The sequence below is a fragment of the Podarcis cretensis genome (assembly GCF_951804945.1).
Source record: "Podarcis cretensis genome assembly, chromosome: 13".
Taxonomy (NCBI): Eukaryota; Metazoa; Chordata; class Lepidosauria; order Squamata; family Lacertidae; genus Podarcis; species Podarcis cretensis.
Genome location: NC_137182.1, coordinates 56,712,527 through 56,729,694, shown reverse-complemented (window position 1 = coordinate 56,729,694; position 17,168 = coordinate 56,712,527). Strand labels below are relative to the sequence as shown.

The 17,168-nt window shown below is 52.1% G+C and overlaps 1 protein-coding gene across 1 annotated transcript; it reads left to right on the top strand.

Moving 5' to 3' along the window:
* Nucleotides 1-2,758: 2,758 nt before the first annotated feature.
* On the top strand, nt 2,759-16,062 carry SERPINE1 (serpin family E member 1). Its single transcript, XM_079952025.1, has 9 exons — nt 2,759-2,898; nt 3,291-3,598; nt 7,364-7,597; nt 8,395-8,589; nt 9,451-9,649; nt 10,837-10,937; nt 11,751-11,837; nt 12,757-12,840; nt 14,037-16,062. The coding sequence occupies exons 2-9, from the start codon at nt 3,292-3,294 to the stop codon at nt 14,072-14,074; spliced, it is 1,245 nt and encodes a 414-aa protein (XP_079808151.1). The 5' UTR covers nt 2,759-2,898; nt 3,291; the 3' UTR covers nt 14,075-16,062.
* The last annotated feature ends 1,106 nt before the right edge of the window (nt 16,063-17,168 follow it).

Sequence of the window (17,168 nt, the reverse complement as noted above, 5' to 3'; positions counted from 1 at the left end):
GTGGTGAAGAAGCAGCAGCAGAGTTTGGATTTGATATCCCGCTTTATCACTACCCAAAGGAGTCTCAAAGAGGCTCACATTCTCCTTTCCCTTCCTCCCCCGCAACAAACACTCTGTGAGGTGAGTGGGGCTGAGAGACTTCAGAGAAGTGTGACTGGCCCAAGGTTACCCAGCAGCTGCAGGTGGAGGAGCGGAGTCGCGAACCCAGTTCACCAGATTACGAGACTACCGCTCTTAACCACTACACCACACTGGCTCTCACTCCTTCAAGGCCAAACCTGCCTCCTCATTGGCAGCCCCCCCCCCATGCAGCCTCAGCAATGGCCTCTTGATAAATAGGAGGTGCTGCTGGTCTCCTCCCACCCCCCCCCTATCTATATCAATATCTCAACGCCGCCCACATGGGCTGAGTTGGGAAGGTTTTGGGCATCACATGGGAGGACAGGGTCTCAAACAGATGTGTGTTCTCCCAAGCCCACATTCCCAGAATGTGTCCCAGCAACGTCTACGCTGGTTTGGCCACGTCCACAGAATGGAAGAGGGCAGGATCCCCCAAGGACTCAGTAGCTTCCAGCACCAGACCAACTCTGCATGACAAAGATGTCTGCAAGCGTTACATGCAGGCTGCGACATCAACTCTGCCGTGTGGGAATCCCTTGCAAATGATTGAACTGCCTGGAGACAGGCAAGTTGCGCATCCGCAGCAGTGACCAGAGAAGGAATGGCCGCTTTGGGGAGCGCAGATTGAAGAAATGCCCTGGTGCATCTGCAGCAGCACAATCGGCCGCCTTCCCCTGCCCCGGCTGCAACGGAACATGTCTCTCCTGTATCGGTTTCTGCAGCCACAGCAGGCACTGCAACCTTCCAAAAGCTTGACTTCACCTCCAAAGGAACAGTCCTCCATTGTTTCCTGAGACAGAAGGACGCCAACAACAACAACAACAATGTTCTTTGGAGGAGAAGGGTGTTGTCTATTCAACATTTTTGTCGACTGAGGCTGTGTGGCCATCGGTCATGGATGTTTCAGCCGAGTTTCCTGCATTGCAAGGAGTCGGACGAGATGGGTCCCTTTCAGCTCTAGAATTCCACGGTTTTGCAATGCAGTTTCCCAATCGAGTAAGGAGCACAAAAATGTACAGACCATGGCAAAGAGAGCCTATGTGAAATAGCAGAGAAAAACGCTTTGGATGACGGAAACAGGTTTTGCAAAAATGCGCGTATGAAGTGAAATTGCATGCAAGGATGTGAATATTAGGATACAAGGGCGTTAAAATGCTGGTAGATTTTCATGCAGACACCAACACCCACCAACTGAGGTGCAAATGTGAACAACTGAAAGATGAGCAATAGAGAGAAACCAGAATTGATAGATCTGCCTATCTGTAGCCCAAGAACATGGTACTCCCTGAAAGGCTGAATGGAAAAAATAAGCCACGGAAATGGATACGGGTTTGTGGGTGTTCAAGGAAACCCCAGGGAGCATGAAAACAGTTAAGCAACAGGAAACAGAGAGTAGGAATAAATGGACAGCTCTCCAAACGGAGTCAGAGAGATGTAGAAAGTGGTTCCCCAAGGATCTGTACTGGGACCTGTGATTTGAACTTGATCATAGATAAAATGATTCAGAGTTAAGCGCAGGCAGTGAAGCGGCCAGGTTTGCTGATGATACTAAATTGTTTGTGGCTGCAAAAAATATTAAGAGATTGGGAAGAGCTCCAAAAGGACCTCTCCAAACTGAGTGAGTGGGAGGCAAAACGGCAAATGAAAATAGCAAATGCAGTTCACGGAGGGACAAGGAATCTTCATTCCACCTATGCCCTCGTGGGGTCTGTGGGCCAGGAGGGAGACCTTGGGGGGTCACAGTAGAGAGCTCTCCGAAGATGTCGACCCAGAGTGTGGCCGCTGTGGACAAGGCAGGTTCCTACGCTGAGGATCTTTAGAATGGACAACGAAAGCGGCAGTATCACAAGGCCAAAATGCCCATCTGTGGTGTGGCCCTGTTTGGAGTGTTGTCTGTGCCTCACTCTGAAAAGGATATTGCAGAGTTGGAGAAGGTTCAAAGAAGAGCAACCGAAAGGAGAGAAGGGAGCAGTGTGTGTGTGTGTGTGTGGGGTTAGTTTAGAGAAAAGGCGAGTAATATGAGACACGATAAAAGTTTATAAAATGCTACATGGCATGGAGAAGGTGGATAGAGGAAGGTTTTTCTCCTCTCCTAGCACTAGAATTCATGGCATTCAAGGAAGCAGAATTTGGGAGATTCAGGGTGTATAAAAGAAATGGTTAACTTGCGGAACTCCCCGCCACAGGAGGCAGTGATGGCCACCCACCTTGGCGGCTTTAAAAGAGGGTTAGGCAAATTCATGGAGGAGGAGAGGGTTGTCAGTGGCTTTATGTTGTGGGAGGTGGCAATATTTCTGAAGCCACAGGAGAAGGAGGGAGCTCCAGTTCTGCAGCCAAGGGCTGAGATTCCTGCAATACAGGGGGTCAGACTAGACGACCCCTGAGGGTCCCGTGCAGCTCTACAATCCTGCGATTCTCTCTCTCCTGGTCCTGGGGCAGGGATGGGGTTGGGGGGGCTGCAGCAGCAGCAGCAGCAGGAGGAGGGGCCACATCTGGGCAGCCAAGTCCCCTCCGCGGGGCGTGACTCAGCCTCTCCGCGCCCCTCCGCTGCCCCACTCCCGCGACAAGGGCGCAGCGAGGCGGCGGGAGTTGTTTGCGGGCGTTGCTCATCGCGACGAGGGAGGGAAGCGGCGGGGCCGGCCGGTGACTTCATCGCGGCTTCCTGGCCCGCGGCTGGGCGGGCGCGCATAAAAGCAGCCCTCGGCAGGCAGCCCAGCAACACAAGCCGCAGCACCGAGCAAGAGTCGCTCCCGCCAGACAGAGAGAGAAAACAAGCAGGTAGGAAGGAACTGAAGCTGCTCGCTCGCTCGCTGGGCGCTTGGGCAATCCTGCGGGCTGCAACGCACGTCGGGAGAGGCGGTCGCGTGTCCAAGCAGGGTCCCGTACCCGCCGCGCCTTCCTTCCCGCGTTGCAGGGGCTTCAGGCTTCCTCCGGAGGGGAATCGGAACCGGGAAGAGCCCCGAAAGCGGCCCTAGGGCGGGGGGACGACGACCAAGCGCTGTCCCGCCGCCCCCTCGAGCTGCGCATCTGGACGAAGGCGCCCCCGGGGAAGGGAGACCCCTCTCCAAGCCCGGCTCTCGCCCTACTCCGTCCCCCAGCCCCGCGCCCCTATTTCTAGACGGCCTAGCCGTGCGCCTTCCTCTCTCACCGCCTTCTCCTCCCCTTCCTAGGATGTCTCTGCCGTCGAGCACGATCCCCGGAGCCTCCCGGAGCCTGATCTGGGCTGCCACCCTGGCGGGGCTGCTAGCTCTGTCCTGGGCGTCCCCGGCGCCCCTCGCCCGGCCGGGTGTCTCCCGCGTGGCGAGCCTCTCCACCGACTTCGGCGTGCGCGTCTTCCGCGAGGTGGCCGCCGCCTCCGGCGAGCGCAACGTGGCCTTCTCTCCCTACGGCGTCGCCTCCGTCCTGGCCATGCTACAGATGGCCGCTGCCGGCGAGACGCGGAGACAGATCCAGGACAGCATGGCTTTCAGCCTCGACGGTGAGTCCGCAGCCCGGATGGGGGGCGCTCGCTTGAGAGGGGGCTGGAGGGAGCCGTGGGGCGCAGTGGCTCAGGGAAGCTTTGTCCTGGCTTTGCTGCAACAAGGGAAACTTGAGGGTGGCAACAAAGTTCTGCCTCGCTGGCATCCTCCTTGCAAGACGTCTCCTTGAGGTACAGAAGCCCCGCGGGACAGACCCCACCACTAGCCGGAGCAAGTCAGCCCACTCAGGCAAGAAATATGGGGGAAGAACCCCCAGCTATTTCCCTGACACCCCAGCAGTGGCCAAGCTGGGTTGTGATGCTGTTCTCAAGGTCCCTGAGCTGACCCCCCACCCCATGCAAGGAAAGCTGCTGCCTCCCCATCCCTGGTGTTGCAGTGGTATTCAGGGGTCCTTCTTGGGAGAAGGAACTGAGGGGTGAGTGGGTGCCCTCTTTTCCTTGGCCTCCAGTGTGGTGCAGTGGTTAAGAGCGGTGGACTTGTAATCTGGTGAACCGGGTTTGCGTCTCTGCTCCTCCACCTGCAGCTGCTGGGTGACCTTGGGCCAGTCACACTTCTCTGAAGTCTCTCAGCCTCACTCACCTCACAGAGTGTTTGTTGTGGGGGAGGAAGGGAAAGGAGAATGTTAGCTGCTTTGAGACTCCTTCAGGTAGTAATAAAGTGGGATATCAAATCCAAACTCTTCTTCTCCTCTTCCTTGAGCTCCCTGCCTCTTCCAAGCAGAGCCAGATTGATAGCTGGGGGGCGCTGTCACGAGCTGCTCTCCTCTCAGCTATCTGGTCAAAGCACCAAAATAAACCCCAAATCTTCACTAGCTGAGCTGGTGATACAGGGGGAGTTACCCACTGTGTCAACATTCATGTTTTGTTTTGCTTTAATTGGGGAATTAGTTGTTGTTTTTAACTACCTCTTATGCAACTGGGGCGACTCATGCATTCAGACCATAGAATTGTAGAGTCATCTAGTCCCGTCACCCCTTGCAAGGCAGGAATCTCAGCTCAAGCATCCCTGACAGATGGCCTTGCAATCTCTGCTTAAAAACCTCCCGGGAAGGAGAGTCCACAATCTCCCAAGGGAGTCCGAATCTCCTTCCTTGCAATATCAAGCCACGGATTCGAGTCCTACCCTCTGGAGCAGCAGGAAACATTCTTGCTCCATCTTTCGCGTGGCAGCCCTGAAGATTTCTGATGTTGGCTCTCATCTCTCCTCTTCTCCAGGCTAAACATACCCAGCTCCTTCAACCGTTCCTCATCAGGCTTGGTTTCCACACCCTTAATCCTCTTGGTTGCCTCCTTCTGCACACCTTCCAGCTTGTCAATGTCCTCTTTAAACTGAGGTGCCCAGAAATGGACACAGGACTCCAGGTGTGGCCTGACCAAGGCAGAATAGTGTGGTACTAGGCCTTCCCTTGACACTAGACTTCTGTGGATGCAGCCTAGAATAGCATTAGCCTTTTTTGCTGCTGCATCACCCTGTGGACTCATGTTTAGCCTGTAGACCACTAAGACCCCCTGATCTCTTTCACATGCACTGCTAGTAAGCCAAGTGTCCCCCCATCTTCCAGTGATGCAGCTGGCTCTTCCTGCCTAAGTGTAGAACCTGACATTTGTCCTTATTTTTTTAAAAATGTTTTTATTAAAGATTTTCTTGGGTTACAAAAGTACGTACTTTTGTGCATTTTCGGATCGTAAAGTCCTTTCTACAGATCAGTTATATTCGATGTGAGACTTTGATGCTGTATACAGCATAAGGTATGGGACGCGGGTGGCGCTGTGGGTTAAACCACAGAGCCTAGGACTTGCCGATCAGAAGGTCGGCGGTTCGAATCCCCGCGATGACGGGGTGAGCTCCCGTTGCTCAGTCCATGCTTCTGCCAACCTAGCAGTTCGAAAGCACGTCAAAATGCAAGTAGATAAATAGGTACCACTCTGGCGGGAAGGTAAATGGCGTTTCTGTGCGCTGCTCTGATTCACCAGAAGCGGCTTAGTCCTGCTGGCCGCATGACCTGGAAGCTGTACGCCGGCTCCCTCGGCCAATAAAGCGAGATGAGCGCTGCAACCCCAGAGTCGGCCACGACTGGACCTAATGGTCAGGGGTCCCTTTACCCTTTACAGCATAAGGTTGGGGGAGAAGAGAGGCGGGAAAAGAGATGGGGGGTGGAGAGAGAGAGAGAAGCGGGGTAGAAAACTTCCATTTGTAAGCTCCTTACAGCACTTTCCTTAGATGCCTCCCACTTTTCTTTCTTGTTGCCATTTGGGCCTTCAGCATTTCTCCTTTTAGAAACTCCCTTCCATCTTGGACTCCCTTCTCTTTGAGTATTTCTGACCCTGGGATCTCACCCAGTAGCTCCTTCAGCTTTTCAAAATTGGCCTTCTTAAAGTCCAGATTGCGTGTCTAAGTATGCTCAGCTTTCCCTTACTTCTGTATCCTGAAACCCAGGAGAACACGACCACTTTCTGCCAGGTTTCCTGGTGCTTCCACTTCATCAATCAGTTCTTCCCTGTTGGTGTGGACCAGGTCCAAGACAGATGGTCTCCTTGTTGCTTCTTCCACCTTCTGGGAAATGAAATGGCCAGCGAGAAATCGGGGAATTTTTGGACTGTATATTCTTAGCAGAGTTGGGAGTCCCAACAGATATTGGGGTCGTCAAAGTCTCCCATGACTACTATATCTCTCCTTTTCGAATCTTGGGTAGTCTGCTCTAGGAAGGCATCACCCAAGTCTTCTGGTTTGGCGGTCTATAGCAGACACCCACAGTAAGGTCATTGTTGTTTTTCCTCTCCTGAAATTTATACCCCTATACTCTCAACCTGCCTTCCATGCTCCAAGTCGTGGATTTCTCCACAAGTGTACACATCCTTTATATACAATGCTGCTGCTCCTCCCTTCCTGTTTGGTCTGTTCCTCTTGAACCGGTTATAACCTTCAGTTCTGACATTCCAGTCGCCAGCCTCACCCTGCCAAGTAGTGCCTTCGAGAATCACCCTCCTTGTCATGTGAATCCATTGGTTTGGGTAGATGGTGCATTGAGAAACGAGCTGCAGTGGACCGTGAAAAGGTGGAACAAATGGAGAGAGAGAAAAGGGGGGGACGCTTATATTTACGGAACCTCCTCTCCTGGTCTGCCCCGCAGAGGACCTTAAGGTCCATGAATAATCATAGTTTAGAGGTCCCAGGCCCTAAGGAAGTCAGACTATCCTCCCCCAGGGCCACGGCCTTCTCAGTGGTGGCTCCGACCTGGTGGAATGCTCTGTCCCAGGAGACCAGGGCCCTTCCTCCTTCTGCAGGGCCTGTAAAACAGAGCTATTCCGCCTGGCCTTTAATTTGAATTAAGCCTGATCTTTTATTCCCCTTCCTTCCCTTTTTATGAAGATTCCCTGCTCTGGGATCCCACAGCTAATTCTCCCCTGGTCTCCTCACTAGCCCAAATAGGACTCATTTAGCCAGCTAGCCTTGGTGATCAACTAATGTTTATTGGATGGATTTCCTCCCTAAATTGATTTTTGAATTCCGAGGCAGTGGAAGACAGGAGTGCCTGGTGTGCTCTGGTCCATGGGGTCACGAAGAGTTGGAAACGACTAAACAACAACAACAACAACAACTGTATTTTATGCTATTTTTTTGTTGCATCAATTAAGTGTTTTAAATTTGTTGTTAGCTGCCCCGAGCCTGGTTTTCTGAACCAGGAAGGGCGGGGTATAAATAAAAATGTATTATTATTTATTATTAATGATCTCCTGCCCCCACTGGGTGCTTCCTCCCTGCAGAGTGGGGCATCCCCAGAGCCCTGCGTTGGTTGCAGAAGGCGCTGACGGACCCCAGGAACAAAGACGTAGTGGACACGGCCGACGCCCTCTTTGTGCAGAGGGACCTGGAGCTCAGCCCGGGGTTCATGCCCCACTTCCACCGGGTCTTCCGCCAGACGGTCAAGCAGGTGAACTTCACGGAGAGCGAGGAAGCGCGCAGGATCATCAACAGCTGGGTGCAGGACCACACGAAAGGTGAGTCTCTCCCTTGGCAGCACTGCAGGGTGACAGTCACGATGATTGACAGTTACGATGATTGACAGGTAGGCAGACCCATGGGGGGGGGACAACGCAGGATCCAGCCCACTTGCCAGAAAGGGCTATTTTTTATGATTTGAGGACATATTGTAAACCAATTAAAACATTAGTGGAGTTGATATAAGCACGTGCAGTAAGAGATAATAAACGGAAGGATTAGGGAAAATTTATAAATGTATTTGAATTGGATATGCAGTAATAAAAATATATGAAATAAAGAACCGCAGAAGGGAGGGGGAGGAAAGTTGAAGGAAAGGTAAATTAGATTTGTAAAGTCCCCCCCCCCCCCGCCGACTAAAATATTTGTAAAAGTTGAAAACGAAAAATGAAATTAAAAAAGAATTTTCCACACAGTGTTCGAGAGTATTGCAGGGAGCTGAAATAAATAAGGGAAGAAAAGAGGAAAAGTAATAAAAACAGAGGAAAGCAACAGGAACAAAATAACAAAAAATATAGACAATCAAAGTTATAGAATTATATATATGTGGATAAATTTATTGTTTCCCTCCAGTATATGTTGATTAATGGGTTTCTATGGTTTCGCTAAGTATGTTCCAAAGGTCATTAAATTTGTCCCTGCACAATCTCTGCCTGCAAGGGGTGCAAGAGATGCCACGCCATCTATCCAGTTATTATTTTTATTTTGCATATTGTGTCTTTATGCTGCGAACCGCCCTGAGGTTTGTGGGCGAAGGGCGGTGTGCACATCTGACAGAATGCATGGCTTCCCCCAGGGATGATCCAGGACTTCCTGCCTGAGGGGACCCTGGACCACATGACCCGCCTGGTCCTGGTGAACGCCATCCACTTCAAGGGCCTCTGGAACCTGCCCTTCCCAGAGGCGGCCACCAGGGAGCGCCTCTTCCACAAGCTGGACGGAAGCACCCTCTCCGTCCCCATGATGGAGCAGACGGCAAAGTGCAACTACGGTGAGCAGCGGTGTCAAGAGGGGCTTGCCGAGAGGTGGGGTGGGAAGGGGTCTTCCTCTTCCTCCTCCTCCTGGAGAATGAGGTTATCAATGTGTCAGGAACGTGACCCCCCAGAGCGCAGCCTCAGAAATTGAACTAAGCGAGCAAGGAGCTGAGTTTAGAGAGCACAGCCTGGCCCCCTCCTTCCCAGGGAAGAAGCTGTTAGCTCCCAAGGAGAGGGAGAGTTAGAAGTCGACAGGAGCGCTGCCAGGCAACTAGCAGATAAGCCCGAGGCTGTGTCTTCGGGGATTGGGGAGAAGACAGGACAGGCGTTCAGTCCCCAAACTAGGAGATGAGAGAAGGTCAGAGAACAACGGAAGGGAAGAAGAAGAAAGGCGGGGTTTTGGCGTTCTTCCTGGTGGAAGAATGAGTCAGACTGAGCAACTACTGTTAATGAGAGCAGGTGGGGGGGACGTGCTCTGGATGTGTTTCTTCTTGTAATTAAACTTCTAAGCAACATAAAGCCGTTGCTGCTTATCAGGCTGCTTGTTTGCCAGAGACCGTTATACAATGGCTACTGCTCAGGATGGCGATGTTCTGCATCAAGAGCATTTCTGAATCCCAGCTGCTCAGGAGGGAAGACTTGCTCTTGTGCGTAGGTCCCGCTTGTGGGTTTGCCACTGTGAGAACGGGAGGCAGGACTAGATAGGCCACTGGGCTGATCCAGCAGCTGGGCTCCTCTTATGGAACCTCCAGGTCCAGGTCCAGTCTATCTAGAGTCCTAGATTTCTTAGCCAGGATGCTGGACCAGGTGGGCCCCCTTTGGCCTGACCCAGCAGTCTCTCCTTCTGTTCTTACGCCCTCCTGTCCTTTCCTCTGCAGGCGAATTCTCCAGCCCTACAGGAGTGGAGTACGATGTCATCGAGTTGCCCTACCAGGGGGAGACCCTCAGCATGCTCATTGCTGCCCCCTTTGAGCTGGACACCCCGCTCTCTGCCCTGACCAACATCATCGACTCCCAGCTGGTGGCCGAATGGAAGAGGAACATGACAGAAGTGACAAGGCTCCTGGTCCTACCCAAGTAGGTGCCTCAACACGTCACCTGAGGGGGGCAGGTGGGAATGTGGGGAACCAAGACTCCCCTGGGTCCATGCCAGGCCCCCATCTCTCCTGTTGGATGGATTTAGATGAGCAGGGGTGGATATTTTATTAATTATCCTTCCTCTCCCTCACTAGTATGCAAATATCTATTAAGGTAAAGGTAAAGGGACCCCCGACCATTAGGTCCAGTCGTGGCCGACTCTGGGGTTGCAGCGCTCATCTCGCTTTACTGGCCGAGGGAGCCGGCGTACAGCTTCCGGGTCATGTGGCCAGCAGGACTAAGCCGTTTCTGGCGAACCAGAGCAGCGCACGAAAACGCCCTTTACCTTCCCTATTTATCTACTTGCACTGGTGTGCTTTTGAACTGCTAGGTTGGCAGGAGCAGGGACCGAGCAACGGGAGCTCACCCCGTCGCAGGGATTTGAACCGCCGACCTTCTGATTGGCAAGCCCTAGGCTCTGTGGTTTAGACCACGGCGCCACCCGCGTCCCTAAGTATCTATTACAGCAGAGTAAAATCTCCACCCGTGCGCAGCTTATCTGTAGAAGCTCTTGGGAGAAGTTTATATAACCTCCTGGAACAATTGTGATATGCAAGGATGCAAACTTGGATTATCTTCTCCCGTCTATGTTCCCCTCTTAACAAGGAAATCACTCTCAAGACTGTTTAAGTAAGCCAGAAAAACGTAGGGTTTACTCACATTAAAAGTCTTGCTAGGTTTCAAAAGTTACAGTGGGGTAAATCAAAGAGGCAGTAATCCCTAAACGTTACAAAACTCTACAGCCCAGTTCAAAATGGAGTGTGCTTTCTGGGAAACCCAGCCAGATGGGCAGGGTATAAATAATAAATTATTATTATTATTATTATTATTATTATTATTATTATTATTATTCTGGAGGGAAGCTTATAGACATCTTACCCTATTATAGGTAAGAAGTGTGTGCAGTGACAGCGAGAAGTAAAGTTTAACTTTTTACTATTCCCCTTCCCACCACAAAAGTTTAGAGAATGTGACATTCTGGAATCCCCTGTCTGTGATTATCTAGCAATCAGGCCAGCTGTGATTTGGGTGCAGATCCTGCCACATTTCCCAGCCATGGTGTGGAGCCGGTGGCTGCCTGGGCTGTGACACAAACACCCTCACCTCTTGCCTTCCTTTTTCTGCAGATTCTCCTTGGAGAGCGAAGCGGACCTCCGGGGGCCCCTGGAGACCCTGGGAATGAAGGACATGTTCGACGCAAGAAAAGCCAACTTCAGCAGCCTGTCAGGTCAGTCCCTCCTGATGCCTGTGTGAAGGCCCTTCTGGTCATCTGCACCCCGGGGTGCCTGGTTGTGGCTCCCCAACTGCAGTACGTGAGAACGTGTTTCAGAGTTAAGGCAGCGATGCTTCTGAATCCTGGATACTCCAAACCACAGGAAGGGAGAGCTGCTTTTGTGCTGGGAAATTCTCCTTTGGGAAGCTGGTTGGCCCCTGTGAGAGCAGGGTGCTGAGCAAGCTCTTATTAAAGTAATAACAAAGAGGAAGGAGCTGTTGAGCATGTGCCGAGGGCTCCCAGACGACACAGGAAAGTCAAACAGCATTTTGGAGTGGAAAGGTTTTTAGGGGTGTGCTGCAGAAGCAGCCACCCGATCAGAGAGCTGTTTTCTCCTTCCACACTCCAAATAAAAATATAGTGCACTGTTGCAGAGGACGCGGCGGGGGCTATATTGATGCCCAGCTTGCTTTTAGCATCGTAGAGTTTGAAAGGGCTTGCAAGGGTTGTCCAGTGCAACTCCACCAGCAACGCAGGAATCACAGCAACAGAATCCCTGGCAGATATGCCTCCCGTCTCTGCTTAGAAACCTCAAACAACGCATAGAATTGTAGGGCTGGATGGGTCCCCCAGTGGTCATCCAGCCCAACCCCACATGGGATGCAGGAACTGCAGCGAAAGAAGTCCTTGTAGGCGCCCATCTGACCTCTGTTTGAAAACTCTCGGGCATCCCAGCTGAGAACGAGGCAGCCAACGGCCCCCCTTGCCCCCTCCTGCCCCCTTTCTGTGGCCCCCTTTCCCTGCTCACTGCCTTGTCCCCCTTTGCAGACCAAGAATCCCTCTTCGTGGCTCAGGCCCTGCAGAAGGTGAAGATCGACGTGAATGAGAGCGGGACGGAGGCCTCCTCTGCCACAGGTGAGGCCGCCATTACTGGGAAAGGGTGACCCACTTCTCCTTCCTGCCGTTGTATTTTTTTTTGGGGGGGGGCGGAGTTTTGAACCTGCTTATCAGAGCTTTGATCAGCTTACTTCCCCTTCAGAAATGTTCTGAACTGCTTAATATAAAAACCAGTGAGCAATAAAATTCAGGTATGCAATAATGCTGTCAGTGTGCCAGATAACATCGGGAAGTACCAAAAAGACAAGGTTACAGAACGCCAAGCAGGCCGGGCCCACCTTGAATGGCCGGGGAAAGCCTGGAGTGGGGGGGTGTATCCAAAAGACACCTGGAGCAGGTGACCAAAGATGGAACCTCATTTCCTGCATCATCCCAAATAGCCGCAGCAGAAAATGCCCTTGTTAACCTCTCCCCTTTCCCCAAAAGCAGAGCAGATGAGCGCTGACCCAATTGCTTAGGGGGTCTTTGGAGGTTTCATCCAGATACCCCCCCCACACACACACTGCATCTCTTTCCTGGGGTGACCCCAAAGACCCAGCTCATTTCCCAGGCTGTCCTCCAGTTCCTCACATCGATGCAGCCCTCAAACTCCTCTTCCTTTCTAAAAATCTTATTATATTAATCCATTTACCTTCCCGCTGGAGTGGTACCTATTTATCTACTTGCACTTTGAGGTGCTTTCGAACTGCTAGGTGGGCAGGAGCAGGGACCGAGGAACGGGAGCTCACCCCGTCGCGGGGATTCGAACCGCCGACCTTCTGATCTGCAAGTCCTAGGCTCTGTGGTTTAACCCACAGCGCCACCCGCGTCAACAAACTATACAGTAAAATCCAAACTAAACTAAACAGAAAAATAAAAAAGCAACATATCAAACAGAAAGAAAACTAAAGAGAAATAGAAAGTATGATGCAATAAGAATCGTGTTTCCTTTCCTCAGCTGTCATCATCTATGCCCGGATGGCCCCCCTGGAGATTGTGATGGACAGGCCCTTCCTCTTCCTCGTGCGACACAACCCAACCGGTAAGAGCGCTTTTCACAGAATCGTAGAGTTGGAAGGGACCCCTAAGGGTCATCTAGCCCAACCCCCCGCAAGGCAGGAATTGCAGCTCAAGAAACCCTGATTCCCACGGCCACCCGACCTCTGCTTAAAAGCTTCCCAGGAAGGATAGCCCCACACCTTCCGAGGGCGTCCGTTCCACTGTAAAACGACTCTTGTCTTCAGGATGGTTTTCCTGATGTTGAGTTGAAATCTCCTTCCCTGCAATTTGTGGTTTTGCTTCTGCAGAAAACAAATTTGTCCACCTTCCGCATGACAAACCCTGTAAACAGAGCAAGGCTGTGTTTGGGAACGGTGCAAGGCTGCCTCCTGGTGGCTGCCTCTGGGACCACCCAGCCTTATTTTATTTTTTTCCCCCAAGGCAGGAGTGACCTTTGAACCCACCTATATTATATAGTCATCAATGCATTTTATATCCCACCTTTTCCTGTGTTAGCGTAGAAATCTGAGGGCTCCCTTGGACAAAAAACAAGGGCACCAGCCAGGAATATCAGAGCAAAACAGCAGCCAGTCGGCTTGGTCTTGATTGAAGACTGTGGCGACAGGACTCCCACCTGCCACCAGGTGGAACAAGATGGAAGCCCCCAACAAAAGAGAACCCAAACTTTTATGTTATACCCCCCCCCCAAAAAAAACTACATCACTCATACATCACAGTTACATCATGAAAGCATCCTGGAGCCTGCCCCATGGTTCCCCTTGCCCTCCACCAAACACCCATCAAATGTAACAAAAGAGATCTTTACATTTCCCTGTTTCCCAGCCAAGTTCATCACACCTTTTGTCTTCCTCTGGGTTTGTTGTTTCTGGAATGGCTACCTGTCTGCCACTCAGGTATCAGGATGCCAGGGATTATCACCCAGGCAGAGGGGCTGCTGAGCAGCTGAGCTCACAGGTCTAGATGAATTTCTGAAGTTTTCCCAGTGAGCCAGTGCATAGATCCATTGATCAGCGAATTCTTACATTTGGTATCGTGCAGCAAAGGCCCTTTGAATAGACAGGAAGAAACTGTGATGAAGTGTTTTGTGGGGACAAGTCACAAAAGTGATTGTGCTGATTTTGGTAGTGGGCTGCATGTGCCTGATATCTGCTGGAGGGGCAACCCCCCCCCCAACCTGTACATAAATTCCTGCAACACGTCTCTTTCTCCCCTTTACAGGCACCGTCCTGTTCATGGGGCAAGTGATGGAGCCCTGAGTGCCCCCACCTCGTTCAGCCAGAATCTCTCAGGAGCCGGAAGAAGTTTTTCCTCCCTTTCTGTTCCCCTCCCTTTACATTCCTGTCGCCAGCCATGACCTGCCCTGCTGCCTAGTGGTAACACCCGGCGCAGCGGCCTCTCACCCCCCCAGGGAAGAAGCCTCAGTTGGTCTTTCGGCTGGGAAGAGGCTCCCCCCTCCACAGACCCCTCCGCCCCCTGGGAGACCCGCTCTTTGGAAAGACGAGGCTCCAACCACAATGTCCGCACAGCCGCTTCTGCCTCCGCCAGAGTCTTCCTTGCCGGGGGGGGGGAGCAATTGAGCACCCTTGCTTACCCCCGGATGGGGTAGGGCTGTGGCCATGCCAAAAAATCCCCAGATGATGTGTGCCCCCTACCTCACACTGGACTGGAACCCTGCGCAGTCAGGGCTAGTGGCTTCATTTGATGTTTACGCCGGAGTAGAGCAGGGATCTCTGCCTTCTCTCTTTATTATTATTATTAAGTATGTATGTATGTGTTTGGAGCGAGGGGGGGAATGAGGGTTGTGTCGCCCCCCCTTGGATATGGATGGGTGGGGGCTACAGATTAGCACTTTGAATACGTCCATTTTCCTTCTGCACTGCTGAGATGGACATTTGTTATGAAGTATGTTTTAACAGAGAGGCTTAATATAAGTTTGGCTTACTGTTTGAATTTAATGAAATATGTTGTTGGGGTGGTGATGATGATGATGTTGAGGGAGCTGTGGGCAAACCTCCCCTCCTCCTCCTCTTGTGCCCCCCTGAGGAAGGGCAGCTTCCATCCCGTGGGGCAAACCGCTCATTGCCGTTCCTTCTTGCAAGATGCCAGCCCTGGAAAGGGCTAAGAAAACTGCATGCATCTCCAAACGTTCCGAAAGGAATCTCCTCCTGTCTTTCAAACCCAAACATGCCTGGCCTTAACACTGCCCAGTTTTCCTGACACGGAGACCTTTGAGATGCTAAGGATTCTGCAATTTCTCTGGCACACAGAAGGAGCCCTTTTGCCCAGACCCCCAAGGGCCATGGGGTCTTCTCCAAGCAAAAAAACCCCAAGGCCTCTCTTTCGGAGACCCTGCAAAGTTTTGAGGCAAGCTTGCCGTGACCCACACGGGCCCAGAAGCTGCTGCGAATGGCGCCCTGCCAGCAGCGTTTGCCAGCCTGAGGGCCCCCCCTCCATTTCTGCTTAATGGCTCTTTGGCCTGAGTCCCCCCCCCCCCCGTCCTTGTGATTTCCCAGGACAGCTTCCAGTTAATTGTAAAAATGGCACTGGGATTGCTGAGCCCAGCAGATGCGATGTTTTGCCCAGAGGCTTGGCTGCCCTCCAAGTGGATTATCCCCTCTGGATCTGCTGAGCAGGGCGGCTGCCGGGGACCCCCCAGCGAGAGCCTTTGAAGGCTGAGCTTGGTACAAATTGGGGGGGGGGAGGTAGAGGGCACCCCCCACATAGGTGGGGAAGGACATCCCAAAGGAAAGCTGGTTTTGTGCAGTGCTGGCGCTGAAAGAGAGCAATCTGGATGCGCTTTGGGAGCAAGCCAGTTCTGAGTGCCCCCCTCCTCAGTAAGTAAAAGTGCCAGCATTTAGATATTGAATTGGGGCCTGGGAGTCACCTTCAGTTTCAGGTGCCTGGTGATTTTAGCTGACTCAGGAGCATGCATCTCTTGTGAGAGGCTCCCCAGGGCGTCTGAGAAGGACGTCTGTTTCCCCCTCCACTGACCAACTGCCCCACGGCTATTCTCTGCCTTGCACTTGGAGGTCACGCCTCCCCCCTGCCCCAAAAACCAGTATTTATACAGAGAGATCGAATTCTATTCCTAGAGCAGGTTATTTTTTCACTTTTCTGTACAGAAATCTGATTTATATTTGTATATGTATATAACTATTTCTATACGTGTGTGTGTGTGTGTTTGTGGGGAGAGTATTTTGCATTCTACTTTTGATAGGAAATAAAAACACTACGACCATCCTGACGGCTGTGTCTGTCCTGAGTTTTCTCCTGTGCAAAATGGGTCCTGATTCTGGGCTTCTCCTACACCCCTCCAAGCCCATTCCCAAACCTACAGGTTGGTGCAACCTACAGCAGCCTCTGGCACCCAGGGAAGAGAGACTCGGTTTATTGCCTAAAAGCGACTATGGGGCAGCCACACAAAACTCCCTCTTGCAGACCTTCTTCCTTCTGTTTCAGTCCGAATTTTTTTGGGGGGGGGGTTTATTTATTTATTTATTTATTTATTTATTGACAGGGTTTTGATCTGGGTTGCTGTGTGGGATATTTATTCCTTGCACTGGTACCCCCACCTGTTTACTCCAAGGATCTCAAGGTGGCACTGTGTGGTTCTCCCGCTTCCTCATTTAATTCCCACAACAACCCTGAGAGGCAGGGACTGGCTCCTCAGGGTCACCCAGGGATTCGAACCCAGGCCTCTCCCAAGTCTTAGTCCAGCAATCATAGAAACAGAGAATTGTAGTTGGCAGGGACCCCCAGGGGTCATCCAGCCCAACCCCCTGCATGCAATGCAGCTGAAGCATGCCAGACAGAGGGCCCCCCAACCTCTGCTCAAAAACCTCCAAGGAAGGAGAGACCACCCCCTCCTGAGGGAGACCCTTCCGCTGTAACCACTCCACTCCACCACCGTCTCTTATGAAAAAGAAAGTAGGGGTAGGGGTGAGGGGAAAATGGCTTTGTCAGGGGGGCAGAATAAGTGGGTTTGAAGTGACCTGCAGCTAGAAGGGATCCCCAGGGGTCATCCAGCCCAACCCCATGCAGTGCAGGAGCTGCAGATGGAACTCATGGGGACTTGAATGGCAAGGGTGGGGAGGCCAAGGAGGAGGAACTGGTTGGGGGAGACGGGGGGGGGGCAAGTGTTCCAGAAGCGGAGTGTCTATAATGGGATCATAGGATTGTAGAGCTGGAAGGGACCCCCAGGGGTCATCCAGCCCAACCCCCTACTTGCAATGCAGGAATCTCAGCTGAAGCCCCCAAGGCAGAGGGGCCCCCAACCTCTGCATAAAAACCTCCAAGGAACTGTAACCACTCCACTCCACCACCACCTCTTATTAAAAAGAAATTAGGGGG